Genomic DNA, 14,867 nt, shown 5'->3' on the forward strand with positions numbered 1-14,867 from the left:
CATTCAATTGGGAAAGTAGAACGTTTCAGGGACTGTACTTGGGAAGGAAAATTAAAAAATATGTTTTATAATCTTCATAAGCAGTTCTTTCATTATATATTTGCATTTTGGATCAGAGGTTGTGCTGTAAACAAAATATTGAAAAATAACATCATCTTTTGGCCATTTTTGAAGAAATATTCAGGACATGTGAATAATGACATAATTCCTGACATCATAAAGCATAGATGTTCAGTCACCAAGGGTTCAAGTGATATTTTATTGCCTTATCAACTGAAACAAAGGAGTTTTAGTTTTTCAGAAATTCACAGGGCCAAAAAAGGCCCAAAGTGGCCCTTGCTCTTTCGATCAGAAAAGCTCACTTGAGCCTTTGGCTCAGGTGAGCTAAAAAGCTTATGCAAGTCTTTAAAACTGAGTTTTATACACAACAAGAGGCCCATGGGCCACAATGCTTACCTGAGTCAATATGGTCCTGCTGTTCTTCGTCAGCAGATTTCTTCTCCTATATATTCACATGTAAAGCTTTGATCACCTGTTCTAGGCATACCCTACCCCCAGGTGCCGCTGAGGGGTGGGGGGTGTCATGATTTGAACATACTTGAATTTACACTACCTGAGTATGCTTCCATATCAATATGACTAATCATGGCTTTGTTGTTCTTGAGAATAAGATTTTTTCCTATACCTGTATATGTTCTTTTGTAAAACTTTAATCCCCCATTATGGCCCCACCCTACTACAGGAGGATGCCTTGAACAAACTTGAATCTACACTACCTGAGGATGATTCCATATCAATATGACTAATTCTGGCTTTGTTGTTCTTGAGAAGAAGTTTTTAAAGATTTTTTTTTTATATATGCCTTTGTAAACTTTGATTCCCCATTGTGGCCCCACCCAACCCCAAGGAGTCATGATTTGTACAAACTTGAATCTACAATACCTGAGGATGATTCCATATTAATATGACTAATCATGGCTTTGTTGTCCTTGAGAATAAGATTGTTAAAGATTTTTTTTCTATATATTCCTATGTTAAACTTTGTATTTATGTACAAAATCTTACTATGTATAGACTTTTAATACAGTGAATCATGAGATTTTTTGAATCTTACAAAACTGTATTAAGAATGGGGCAATGCTCTATTTCTTATACAAGTCTTAGCTTACCTTTCATTTTTAAACCAATCAAAAGTACTCACATTGGGGTCAACCTATTTTTATCATAACAAAAAAAAGCACATGGTACATAATGGTTGACTTTAGCAGTAAACATGTTTTAAGGGAAGGAGATCAAAAGGAGTAACTACATGTGATTGTAAAAGTTGCTCAAATGCTGCATTAAATTATCTATTCTACAGAAGTTTTTATAACTTCTGGGGTCTTCTCTTTCACCTCATCTCATCTCACCTCATCTAGCGATGCATTATGTTCACCAAGTACATGTATGAGTGTTCCACCGTTGTTTCCATTGTGATGGTTTTTTCAGTTTTAATGCAGTGCATAATACTATAACAGATACTGCTGATGGAACCTCATTTTCCATTATTGAGAGAGAGAGAGTAATATTGCGAGGGAAACACGTAGAAAATACCTAAAGTCTATTAACAATCTAATAAGACATGTATAAGCGTGGGTACAGGAAAGTATAATAATACATGTACAAATATAATATTTGCATAATATTACAAATCTCGCCGTGTGTACCAGCTTCAAAATATTGAAGAATTTTGCGAAAATTTTACTAGGGTCTTAAAGTTTACCTTGTCCTCTTTCACTTAATTGTGTTTTTTGTTTGGAATTTTTAAGGAAATTCTGGTATTGCCAGTGCAAATGAGGTGCACGATTAGTAGGTAGCTGTGTTAGCTCATGTTGCCTCTGTATTATGGTCTGCAGGCATCTACAGACATATCCCTAAACACTATATCATACCTGACAATATTTGGGTTGCTGAAATGAAACAGATATTGAAGACATAAGCGAGTGATTATCGACATAGTAACGTTGTAGAATTTTCTTTGACCATGTTTTTTTTAGTATCGAATATACTTGTTCCGTCAATCAAGTGTTAATTTAAATTACATTCATAATTTCTTTATTGCATAATACACCCATATGGGTCAGGTAATACAATACAAAAAAAAAAAAAAAAAAAAAAAAAAAAAAAAAAACAGAGAACAATGAATGTTTATAAACAATAGGCATAATTTAAGTAATTTACTCAATATATGTTACTCCGATGTGGACCTTTTATTTCTTAATTCTAATGATTGTTTTATAAAAGCGCAAACAGCCGGTATAACTTCAAGTGTTGGACTAAGTATATATTCAAGTTTCTGTATGGGTGATTTAAGATAGAATGAGGAACAATAATTATCTAGCATGGTTTTTATAAGTATATTCCTTTCTTGTATATTACAATTACATTGTAAAAAGAATTGAAATTCATCATCAATAGCATTACATGAAGTGCATAATCTTTACAGATAGTTTGTATTTCTTGGAATTTTCAAGTTAACCTAGGAACTCAAATTTTTTAGTAAAAGTTTTATATTTCATTTCTGAATGTTGTTTATCTATACATACATATAATAAAATAATATCACCGTGAGTAATACATGTATACTTTGTTTCACTACACATGTTTGTATTACTATGTATTACATGTACAGTGAATTATGATTAAATGAAGTGTGGCATCGAAGTCATGTAAATGTGAATACATACATTCACTTTTTGAATTGAAAAGCATTCAGAATATAAAACGAAAAATGATAAAGCTAAAGTAAAATCAAAGTACTGAAAGCCGGGCTTTAATATGTTTGAGTGTATTGTCTAATCCTAAATTAGTACATATTTGAAAATCTTTCTTTCTGACCATTGATATTTAACAGGTAGAGTTTGTATGATTATGATTAACAATAACCCATCTACCAATAATTTACGGTCCAGAACCCAACGTTAAGACCCCAGGATAGGACTTGGTGATATATTTTCATGAAAATACATTTATACCTTTCTAAACATTAAGCTCACAGTGGTTATGCATGGTAACAGTGCACTTTGAGTGGTTTTGCTGATTCATACAGGCACATATATAGTATCGGAGGAGCTAGGGGTGTCACCATTTTTCAAACATAAACTTTTACAATGGACATTGTACATTGAAAGGTTGATTGACTCTTCGCAATCAAATTTAAATTGGAACTTTCATCTCACTCTTCGTAATATAAACCAGGTATTTATCACGAGCGACGAACAGATTTACTAAAAGCAAAATGGATATAGTCTAATTTTAATTAGATTGTACCATCATTTTATTGTAGCATATTAAAAGTACGGTAATTTGGTAATGAATTAATGAAATTCGAAATGTGAAAGTAAGTTGTAGCCCACCCCTACTCCTTCTCCAACGGAATAGCATTTTCGGGTTTGGACAATTCTCCTTTTTTCTTATAATGATACTACATGCCTGTATTAATCAGAAAAGAAATATTCTTTATTTTTGGTCCTCTAGGAAACCAGCTGCACGAAAATTATAATTATCTAATCTTTATGACATGAATATGAGTCTAGTTCTAGTTCCAGGTTCGGCCATAATGGTCATTGCCTGAGAAAATCATGATGTATTCAGGTCTTTATGGCTCGTACATAGATGGCTCTTCATTCTGAACAGGAAGTTTTGAAGCAAAGACTAACCAACTTTTTCTGAAAAATTATAATGTGTTGTACTTAGATAAAGACTAATGAACATTTTTATATGTTGTTTTCTTTTAATTATATATTAACATAAACGATTTTTATTTCCCAGCACCCTTGAGAGCTTGCATGTGTTTTAAGACCTTTTTTTTGGAATGCGCGCGCACGCTCAATATACTGTAAAGCGCTTTGGGAGCACATGCGAGATGAATCCAAGGTGAGAAGTCTCGAACAAAATTTTCACATTCAAAACATACCATTGACTTTTCACTAAAAATTTGATCTGAATTTGTAAGCATAAAAATTTTCGACGCTAAATTGATTGTTAAATGGGTATAAATAATTTATATATTATACATAAACATATTCACATGAAATTTCTATCTTAAAGTTTACATTTTTATTTATTTATATTCCATGCTTCACAGAATATAAATCTTTATCCCAGTCATTTAAATTAATACTATTAAATTAAAATATTAACCAAATGGAATCGCATTGTTTATTTCATATTATGAAAGAAAACAAATAGTTTTGAACTTCATTTACATCACCTTTACACAAGATCTTAGCCGCTCGCGTGGCGCAGTGGTAAGAGCGTCTGCTCTAGAGTCGCGAAGTAAGAAGTTAATCCTTACGTCGCGGGTTCGAATCCCACTGTGGGACGTGGAGACCATGTAAACCGAGGTCCCGTGTCGCAATAGGTGCTTGCACGAAAAAGATCCCTCACTGCTCAATGGCCGTAAGTGCCGAGTATAGGACAAAATTTGGAGCTCTCCACCGGCAAGTGGTAGTGTCTCCATATGAGTGAAAAAATTCTCGAGAGGGACGTTAAACAACATACAAACAAACAAACACAAGATCTTAACCATCATAAGGATTTTTTTTCGAAATTATTTATTAGAAAGGAGAAAGTTATTTTAATTGCATTCAGGGTTATCGAAGTAATACCGTATTTTCAAACCCTTTTCTTTAAACGCATTCAAATTTTAACTTATTTATTTGAGTAGTAATATATTGAAAACATTACAGCATTACCAGTATTACAACTGTAAGATTAATCTTCATGAATATTTACATACATACATCATTAGGCTAAAAAAAAATTGTTTGTTTCCGGTTATACCCGACTGACCTCCTACACATTTTTTTTTCAGAAAATTACGAGTATCCGTAACTGTCTCTTTGTTTTACGAATTCGTAATGGCGGCGCACTTGTTTGCTGCAAGTAGTCGGTGTTCGCTGTTATTTTATGCCGTTAATATAATCATAAAATCATCATCTTTTTGCAATTATTTTGAAAGGAAAAATTTAATAAATTGTCTCCTGTTAAGCCGTTTTCACAAGATCAACCCTGAAAATATCAGCAGAAATTAACACGGTATCGTACCAAATTACATCATTCTGATAAATGACCACCGATGTTTTTAAAATTCATTATTACATTAAATTTCTTGCCATTCAAGACACCTTAATGCTATACTGATCTTAAAAAAACAATTACAGATATCACGACATTGTCAGTGAGCTTGCTGTTTATACATGCATCACGGACGTAAATTCAGACTAATTATACTATAATATCAGTAAACGAACAAAAAATGTCATACAATTTTTTTTAATTCTACCAATAACATATGGCTAGTGAGGAGAATATATAAGTCATTTGTTTTATTTAATGTCACTAATTTAAACATTTAAGGTCACTAATTTTAACTTTTAAGAAAACAATTAATTTTTTACAAAAAATGTTTGTCTGTCAATTGCCAAACTTTTTTTTAAAAGAATGTTGAACCATATGGTTTGCTGATTTTTCTTTAGATATATTTGAATTAGAAATTTATTTAAAAAAATTATATTTATATTGGTTTAATAATTTATGTAATTCATAGTTAAAGAAATGCACATATTTTTAGAGATATTCTTAAAGTTTCAAACAAACAGTACTTTTATCGCCGACTAGATACACCAGATACACCATGTACAATTGTCAGGCGACCTAATTCAGGCATAACGCACATTAATTAATTCTTTAAACTCCAATTTACTTATCTATTTATTTGCTGAAAGACAAAACAGAGAATATAACCACTCACATAACATCGACGAAAACGATATGAAATATAGGCAACCTGTCGAAAAGCCCGCGCTTATTGAAAATAGTTCGCTTACAATATGCATTCAGTAGTGTATGTGCACAAATTGTTATATCACGATTACCCTAATAAAGTAAATATCTAATTCCTCTTTCAATTTAATTCTCAAACAAAAATATTGATCAATTAACAATTCCGTAGATTGAGATGTAAAAAATATTTGTTTAAGTATCGTCTTTCAATGTGACTATTTTGTTTATTGGAAGCGTCTGCTTTGACGCTGTTAGGCTTTTTGTTTACTTTTCTGAACATGTGCTATTTATAGTAAGGCAGTCGATCACGATGCCTACAGCCAGGACTTTGCTTTCAGCAAAGCCCGGCTAAAAAAAGGGGGGCATTTTTTAAATACATATATATATATATATATATATATATATATATATATATATATATATATATATATAAGAAAACTTGAGATTGAGCTGATTCGGTGCTAGGCAGCAAATTTATGGATACGAATCATGAAAATGGTCAATATGTATGGCCATGAATCATTTATTATTTGTGTGAATCATGAAACTACACAACCTCTCTCTCCTCCATGTAAATTCATACTGTGGAATCAATCTTGAAATAATGTGCAAATGTTTACATTCCACTTCCATGCGATTTAAATATCTCTGCTTATTTGTGGGTACCTTAAATTCGAAAGTAGTCCAGTTCAAATTTCCGGAATTTAAGGCTTATACATGTTATTTTCAATGACACTGTGTGGAATTATAGAAATATGTTTAACAAAAAATTTAAAGTATAAATATCAAACGCATATGTATGCACAAAAATCAAAGATTAATTTAGCAATATAGTCTAATTCAAGGATTAAAATGGTGGTCGAAAAGGTTCCAAATGACACTCCAAAGTGCACTCATTCTTCTATTTTTAGTAACCATGGAAACACCTTTCATCAAAATCAAAAACCGATAAAAACAATTATATATCTCATTGTAGTCTACTTGCATGCCAAGTTATATCAAAATCAGACCAAACTGAATGAGAAGTAGTGTTTTGAAAGTACTTCACAAAAACTTCTATTTTTAGTAACCATGGCAACACCATTCATTGAAATCAAAAACTGATATATAAAATTATGTATCTTAGTGTAGTCTACTAGTGTCCTGAGTTAAACTGAAATCAGATCAAAACTGTAGGAGGAGTAGTGTTTTGAAAGTATTTTACAAAAATTTCTATTTTTAGTAACCATGGCAACACCGTTCATTGAAATCAAAAACCCATTTACAGAATCATGTATCAAAGTGAAGTGTACCTGTGAGCAAAGTTACATTGAATCGGACCAAAACTGTAGGAAGAGGAGCATTTGAAAAATTGTTTACAGACAGACGGACAGAGAGACAGATGGACGGATGACAGACACCTTTCTATCACATAAGCTCCTTTGGTCTCTGACCAGTAGAACTAAAAACACACTAACCTTTAATCCCCCCTTCACTGACACACAAACTCATTCAAACAATTTAAAAAAATAAAACTAAACAAAAAGTATATTTTAATAAAATAATTATTATCTACTTAGCTACATAACTGTTTTGTTTAAGTGTTCAACTCCCTTAAGTATATTTGGTATACTTTGATTCTCGACTGGAAAATGTTGTCATGAATTATGTAAATGGGTCTCAAGCCAAATCTATTCAATGTCTTGACAGGTATATTCCTCTATTGCACTAAGGCTCCACATTATTTTCATTTTTATTCATAAACAACTAATTGTCACAAACCATGATGATTTTTGCTGCCATAGGGTCTAAAAACCAGAAGTGTCTGACGAGACTGTAGCTCTACTGGTTTGTACTTATAACAAAGGAAATTAAAAGTAGCACTTGGACTTGAAACTTTGCAACAGCAATAAATAGAGTAATGATCCTTGGTTTAGTCTCTTTTTGTGGCAATATTTATTGCAATCAGACTAAACTGTAGGAAGAATAACCTTTTGAAAGATTTTAACAGAAATTTTGATTTAAGTAAGCATGGCAACATCATTCATCAAAATAAAAAAAAAACTGATAAAGACAATTATGTATCTCAGTGTAGTCTATTTGCATGCCAAGTTACATTGAAATTAAAGCAAAACTATAGAAAGAGCAGCATTTTGAATGTATTTCACAGAAATTTGTATTTTTAGTAACCATGGCAACACTTTACCAAAATCAATAAGAGGCCCAGGGGCCAAATCGCTCACCTGAGCACTGTGGCTAGGAAAAAAGGAACAAATCAGTTTAGTATTGTAAAGCTTAAATGCATAAGTGGTCCCAACCTACCCCTAAAAGGGAGTGGGGGGGGGAGGGTTGTTATGATTTGAACAAAATTAAATCTACACTAACTAAGGATGCTTCCATAATTTTTTGACTGACTGCGACTTTTTTCTCTACAAGTTTGAACTTTCATTGTGGCCCCACCCTACCCCTGGAGGTCATGATTTGAACAAACTTGAATCTACACTATATGAGGATGCTTCCATATAAATATGACAAACCATGGCTTTGCTGTTCTTGAGAAGATTTTTAAAGATTTCTACTATATATTCCTATGTAAAACTTTGATCGTTCATTCTGGCCCCACCCTACCCCGGGGGTCATGATTTGAACAAACTTGAATCTACTACCACCTGAGGATGCTTCCAAATAAATATTACCAATCATTGATTTGATGTTTTTGAAAAGAAGATTTTTGAAAATTTTTCCTATATATTCATATGTAAAACTTTGATTGTCCATTGTGGCCCCTACCTACCCCCGGGGGTCATGATTTGAACAAACTTGAATCTACACTACCTGACAATAATTCCACATGAGTTTCATCTTTTCTGGCCCATTGGTTCTTGAGAAGATTTTTCAATAATGCCATTAATTTTTTGCTATTTCGTAATTATCTCCTCTTGGAGGAGGGCGTGGCCCTTCATTTGAACAAACTTGAATTCCCTTCATCCAAGGATACTTTGTGCCAAGTTTGATTGATATTGGCCCAGTAGTTCTGGAGAAGAAGATGAAAATGTGAAAAGTTTACGACAACAAGGATGACATCTACGCCGCCGCAAACGACGACAGACAACGGACAAATTTTGATCAGAAAAGCTCACTTGAGCCTTTGGCTCAGGTGAGCTAAAAACCAATAAACAGAATTATGTATCTCAGTGTAGTCTACTGGTGTGTTGAGTACTTTTGAAATCAGACTAAAACTATAGTAGGAGTAGCGTTTTAAAGGAATTTCAGAGAAATTTCTATTTTTAGTAACCATGACAACAATTGATGCACTAAGTTATGTATCCTAGTGTAGTCTACTTGTGTGCCAAGTTATATTGAAATGAGACCAAAACTGTAGGAGGAGTAGCATTTTAAAAGAATTTCATCCAAATTTCTATTTTTAGTAACCATGGCAACACCTTTCATCAAAATTAAAAACCAATGCACTAAACATGGCCAAAATTTTTTGGGGGAGAAAATGCGTGACGACCTTTAGTAAATGAAAAATCGCACATTTCACTGTATTATAAAACAAAAATAAACAACAGACAATTAAAAACATTTTTTAAATATTATTTATTTATAAAATTTACAACTTTCTATTCATACATTGTTTATGAGTTCCAAATGTAATTTTTTGAAATTATAAAAAAAAATTATGTTCTTCACTGTATAGTATTCATGCCCATAAGAGTGTAATTTGAATAATATTCATGGCAAATATCATAGTTTAACTTGGCAGTTAGAAAAATTAATAAGGTTCTGCAGACAGTCTGAGTTTCCAGCTTTTAAATGATGGATGAATGGATTTTTCTCACTAGTAAGGAGCAAGAGAGCTGTGTCCTGGATTTAAAGATCTGAAATTGAAATAATTGGAAGTAATCAAAACTTTCATCCTTTAAAATAACATGTGTAATCTAGTATGAATGAAATACATGGATTCTCAGATCCTCTATTCTTTCTTTTACTCTCATTATAATGTACTTTATGATTTTTTTTTCTTAAAATCTCTATCATTATTGTAGTCATGTTCTAATATGCTAATTTTATATTTTAAAATTCAGAAACTTTATTACCCTGTTTAGCTGCGTAAATTCAAAAAAAGTCTTCTAAAGGTACTGTCATGTTGCTCTGCAGTTTCAGGGGCTTTTATATGCTGATGTTGATGCAGGATTTGCCAAGTCACTGCCCGTGAATCTCATAATCTGCAGAGTTCCCTCTGCAGAATCTTCATTAGCTACCATGAAATTGTTTCCCTTTCCTCATTTAATTAATAATATAGAGTACTGTAGTTCACATCTTTCCAGATCACTGTATAGTTTATGGAGGAATTGTTTTGTCTTAGGTACTTGTAAACTCATTTGCAGCAAAGTATCAAGTATATCCATATCGTTATTTACCGTCCTTTTTGCAAAATTTCCACATCTGGCATCTCTGTCTTTGATAATATACACTTTTAATGATAATAGAGAGCAATTACAACTGCAATTACATCCGGTAGCACAGTTGACACCTTGTTGATTACCTGTTATCAGTGGCAATAAACAGATTATCTACTGATAAACACTGCATGTGTTGACTTGTCGGTATTTTACGAACCGAAGTAGGTAAAAAATCCGGATTTTTTCAAAATCGGTAGAAACGGCAATTAAAAAAAATATCGGGAGACATGCGGTAGGGAGGGTTCAAAATCGGTAGACTCCCGATAAATTCGGGAAAGTTGACAAGTATGACTAAATAATGTATCTTAGTGTAGTCTACTTGTGTGTCAAGTTATACTGAAATCAAATTAAAACTGTAGGAGGAGTAGCGTTTTAAGGAATTTCATAGAAATTTCTATTTTTTAGTAACCATGGCAACACTGTTCATCAAATTTAAAAACCAATGCACTAAATTATATATCTTAGTGTAGTCTACATGTGTGCCAAGTAATATTGAAATCAGAACAAAACTGTAGGAGGAGTAGCATTTTGAAAAATTGTTTACAGACAGACGGTCAGACATACAGGAGGACGGATGCCGGACACCTTACTATTGCATAAGCTCTTCTTGTTTCTGACCAGTAGAGCTAAAAATCAAAGACAATGCAGTAACCCCCATAATTATAAGGGTGGGAACTACTAAAACTATTCAAAAGGCATCTTATTCACTCACTCTAAATGTTTAAAGAATCAAAATAAATATATAAAATAAATATACATGTAATTCATTGTAGAAAAAGGGACAGCTGATATAGTTTTGGCACATCATCCTTTTGATCAGAAAAGCTTACTTCAGCCTTCGGCTCTGGTGAGCTAAAATTGTACATATGCCCAGATAAAACTGGAGAAGCAGGTCAAAAAGTGAGAAGTTTACAGAAAACATAAAATACACAGATAGATGCCAGATAATCTTCAACCAGAACAGCTCACTGGAGCCTTTGGTCAGGTGAGCTAAAAACAATATTTATTTATTCTCTTGTTCACTGTACCTACCATTATATTTGTCTCCTCTGTTTCTTTTTAACAGTAAACACACAATGATGATTACTAAAATCAAAATGGCTATGGCCACCATAACAATTATAAACCAAGTTGCCTGGAATATTGCATCTCCTCTACGGTTACGCGCTGTAAAATAAAAATAAATATAAACTATTACAATATATTCCTAGATAAATACAGAAGGAGTGGCCATTGCTATCTACAAGATTAAACAAGACACCCATGGGCCTTGATAGTCACCTGTTTTATGAGTTTCTAAGGTAATCCACCTCCTAAGGATTTCTGGACTCATGTGACCAAAATTTTAATGAGGACTCTTTAATCATTATCATATTAAAGTATCTTGTCTCCCAGAAGTTCAGGAGTAATGAAAATAAGGTACACTGCATAAAGGATGAGTGGACTTAAAGGTGTATAGACACAGATTTGAAGTTTATATTTTCTCAAATTTTCTGTATAATATCACAACTTATATGTTGCTATAACATATCAAATGAAAATAAAATAAAAATCTTATTTAATCTGGAAATTATTGAAACTACGAATTTTGGGAGGCATTTGATTAACACATCCTTGCACTTTCACAATTTTTAACTTTATCCTTAATACTTAAGAAAAGTAGCAATTTTGTTGTGTGTTAATGAATAATATTACATCTATAATCCAGAAAATTCAGAGTAAAAATGTGCGAAAGCAAAACCCACTCACTTAAGTATTGTCACCCCGTGCTCAGAGTTGTGTAGTTGTGTACAGAGTTTAACAAATTGAGTACACCCGTGAAACGTAAACTGTTTTTGTAAACAGGGCACGAGCTCTGTTGTTGTTAATGTTTACGTTTCACCAGGTGTGTTCAATTGTTAAACTCTGCACACACCACTGAGCACGGACTGACAATACTGGTGAAAGGATTTTGCTTTCTACATTTCTACTCTGAAATTTCTGCATTATAGTTTTAATATTTTTCATTAATAAACAACAAAATTGTTACTTTTCTAAAGTAATTAGGATAAAGTTAAAATTTGTGAATGTGCAAGGATGTGTCTATCAAACGCGTCCAGAAATTCGAAGTTTCAATAACTTCCAGATAAAATAAGATTTTTATCAAATTTTTGTATGAAATGCTATAGCAACATATAAGTCATGAAATTATACAGAAAATTTGAGTAAATATTAATTTCGAATCTGTGTCTAAGCACCTTTAAATATGGGTATAAATACATCTGGTTATGGTAGATGATGATGTCACAAATCAAAACTGCAGTAATGCAATGTAATTGCAGGTGTTTGAAAATTGACATTTTAGAGAGGTTTTTAGGTCACCTTATTCAATTTGCCTTCAACATTTTTGTTGTTTTCCATAACACCAATGAATGAATAAACTTTGCCCTTAAGGGAAATGTACTTTAAAATGAAATTCTTATGGATGTAGAGCAAAATGAAAGTTTATTCACCATGTTACTGTATAAACATTCGCCTTTCAAGGTAAATGCATCAAAAGAATGTTTGATAGTACTTAAGAACCCTCTCTACACTGCACAGTAAAGAGTTCTGATCCTATGGTATTTTTCTTCAGTTAGAGTGATCTGCCCTTAGATCTAAATTCCAATAAATTGAAATTTACAGTATATTACTCAATTTGTAATCAGTTCAAGCATTCATAACATTTTAAATATCCAAGATAAATTAATTGAACACTTTATTCGCATGTATTTTCTCCACGGAAGTAAACAATAGTGATTTCTGTTCATCGATACTTGATTGTCTTTGAACATTTTTCCTGGAGGTAAATGCCACGTACCATATATTGAAAATTAAATTGATAAACTCAATATTTACAATTTTATTCAATATAATTTTCTCATGACCAAAAAACATTTTGCACTGGTGTATAGAGGGTCCTTAAGGCTGTCCAAAGTTAATTCTATGTATAACGTCACCTCTAAAATTCAAAACCTACAAGGGAGGGAGGAAAAAAATAAACAAACAAAAATTTCAAACAATTGTGAATTTATTCAAATTAACCTATTCAGTACACAAAAAACACTATTGACTAATAAGAGTATTGGATTTGACATCTAAGTCTAATTTTCCAAGCAGAGAGTTTTTCCTTATAATTCATATTGGCTTGAACCCTCTTGTGAGCAATAAATGTAGACTGAATGTGCAGAAGAGTGACTTGTAACTAGGCCTAGTAGTATGTCCATTGGATTTATATCACCACATACATGGTATCCTGTAGGAAAATGCTTCTTTCTGTGGGAATAGTTAATAGATATCTATAATTAAAATCATGATCATGACAATACTTAATACATATCTTGAAATTGAACTTTGTTGTATTTCTTTTCTCATAGTGCTAGCATTTGGTTTTGGAAGTGCAAACACTATATAAAAGTATATATCCTGTACCATAGTTGTAAAATTATTTAACCTTGACTTCTACCACATGATAGGATTCTTTACTTCTTGGAATACCCCAACTCCCTTCCTTACTCTCTTTCATTTGAAAGGCCCCATCCTTTGCAACTTCTCCCTGTTCAAATGTCAATGACTAATATTATCTTTCCTTAAAATTTTAGCCATGTATAGGTACATGAATACTATGTTTAGGATGAAATCAACTTATTGTTCCTTAATTTTTTTTTTCAAAAATATCTAAAGATGAAACTATCTAATAAAATTGAATTGATGCATTTCACTGTATATTGTAAATCTTTGGTTTCTGGCACACTCTACTCTCAGTAAAAAGCTCTGCAATTCTCTCCAAATGCAGTGAATAGTTGAGCCAAATAATCATGAACTGAAATTCTGTGAATTATTGACTGACAAAAAACTCTACAAAGGAGACTTTGTCATTACCTCATTAAAAAAAGTCGCCAGCATGGCGCAGTGGTTAGAGCGTCTGTTCTAGAGTCGCGGGTTCGAATCCCACTGTGGGACGTGGAGACCGGTCCTTCGGATGAGACAGTAAAAACCGAGGTCCCTTGTCGCAGTAGGTGCTGGAACGAAAAAGATCCCTCGCTGCTCAATGGCCGTAAGTGCCGAGTATAGGACAAAATTTGCAGCTCTCCACCAGCAAGTGGTGGCATCTCCATACGAGTGAAAAATTCTCAAGAGGGACGTTAAACAACATACAAACAAACAAACATTAAAAAAAATCAACTAATTTTTACTTACATTTATGATCCCATACTGTTTAAATCACCGTTTTCTTGTTATAAGACGCCAACTTACTGACATGACTCGGGCAACTGCGGTATCAAAGCACATTTTCTTTCACTTTGGGATGCAGAATTGAGTCACTAAATGTAGAACCAAACCGGAACGGATATATGAAATTCTGAATTGTTTGTTTTTTCAATAGACGGATTTCTCCTAAACCTATGCGTGCGCGTGACTTTAAACGTAGAATAAACTTTAGACAGCCTAACACGTTATGAAAGATTTGCATGAAGCTGTCAGAGCATACAGTTTAAACAAAGTAGTGCAGGGTGTAATGTTTGGGCAGATAATTAACTCTGCCAGCTGCCTCATATGGAATCAACTGTGATATGC

General features: G+C 32.8%; 1 protein-coding gene across 2 annotated transcripts in view; it reads right to left on the minus strand.

Annotated features, from left to right (window-relative positions):
- LOC133195808 (neuroglian-like) overlaps positions 1-14,867 on the minus strand; it is a 594,903-nt gene that overhangs the window by 56,364 nt on the left and 523,672 nt on the right. For both annotated transcript variants that reach the window (XM_061331757.1, XM_061331758.1), the window contains exon 22: positions 11,304-11,438. In XM_061331757.1, coding sequence (XP_061187741.1) covers positions 11,304-11,438 — 135 coding nt within the window. The remainder of the gene's footprint in view (positions 1-11,303; positions 11,439-14,867) is intronic.

Source organism: Saccostrea echinata, unplaced genomic scaffold, assembly GCF_033153115.1.
Source record: "Saccostrea echinata isolate AGI-Se365-2 ecotype Australia unplaced genomic scaffold, CSIRO_AGI_Sech_v1 ptg000029l, whole genome shotgun sequence".
Classification (NCBI taxonomy): Eukaryota; Metazoa; Mollusca; class Bivalvia; order Ostreida; family Ostreidae; genus Saccostrea; species Saccostrea echinata.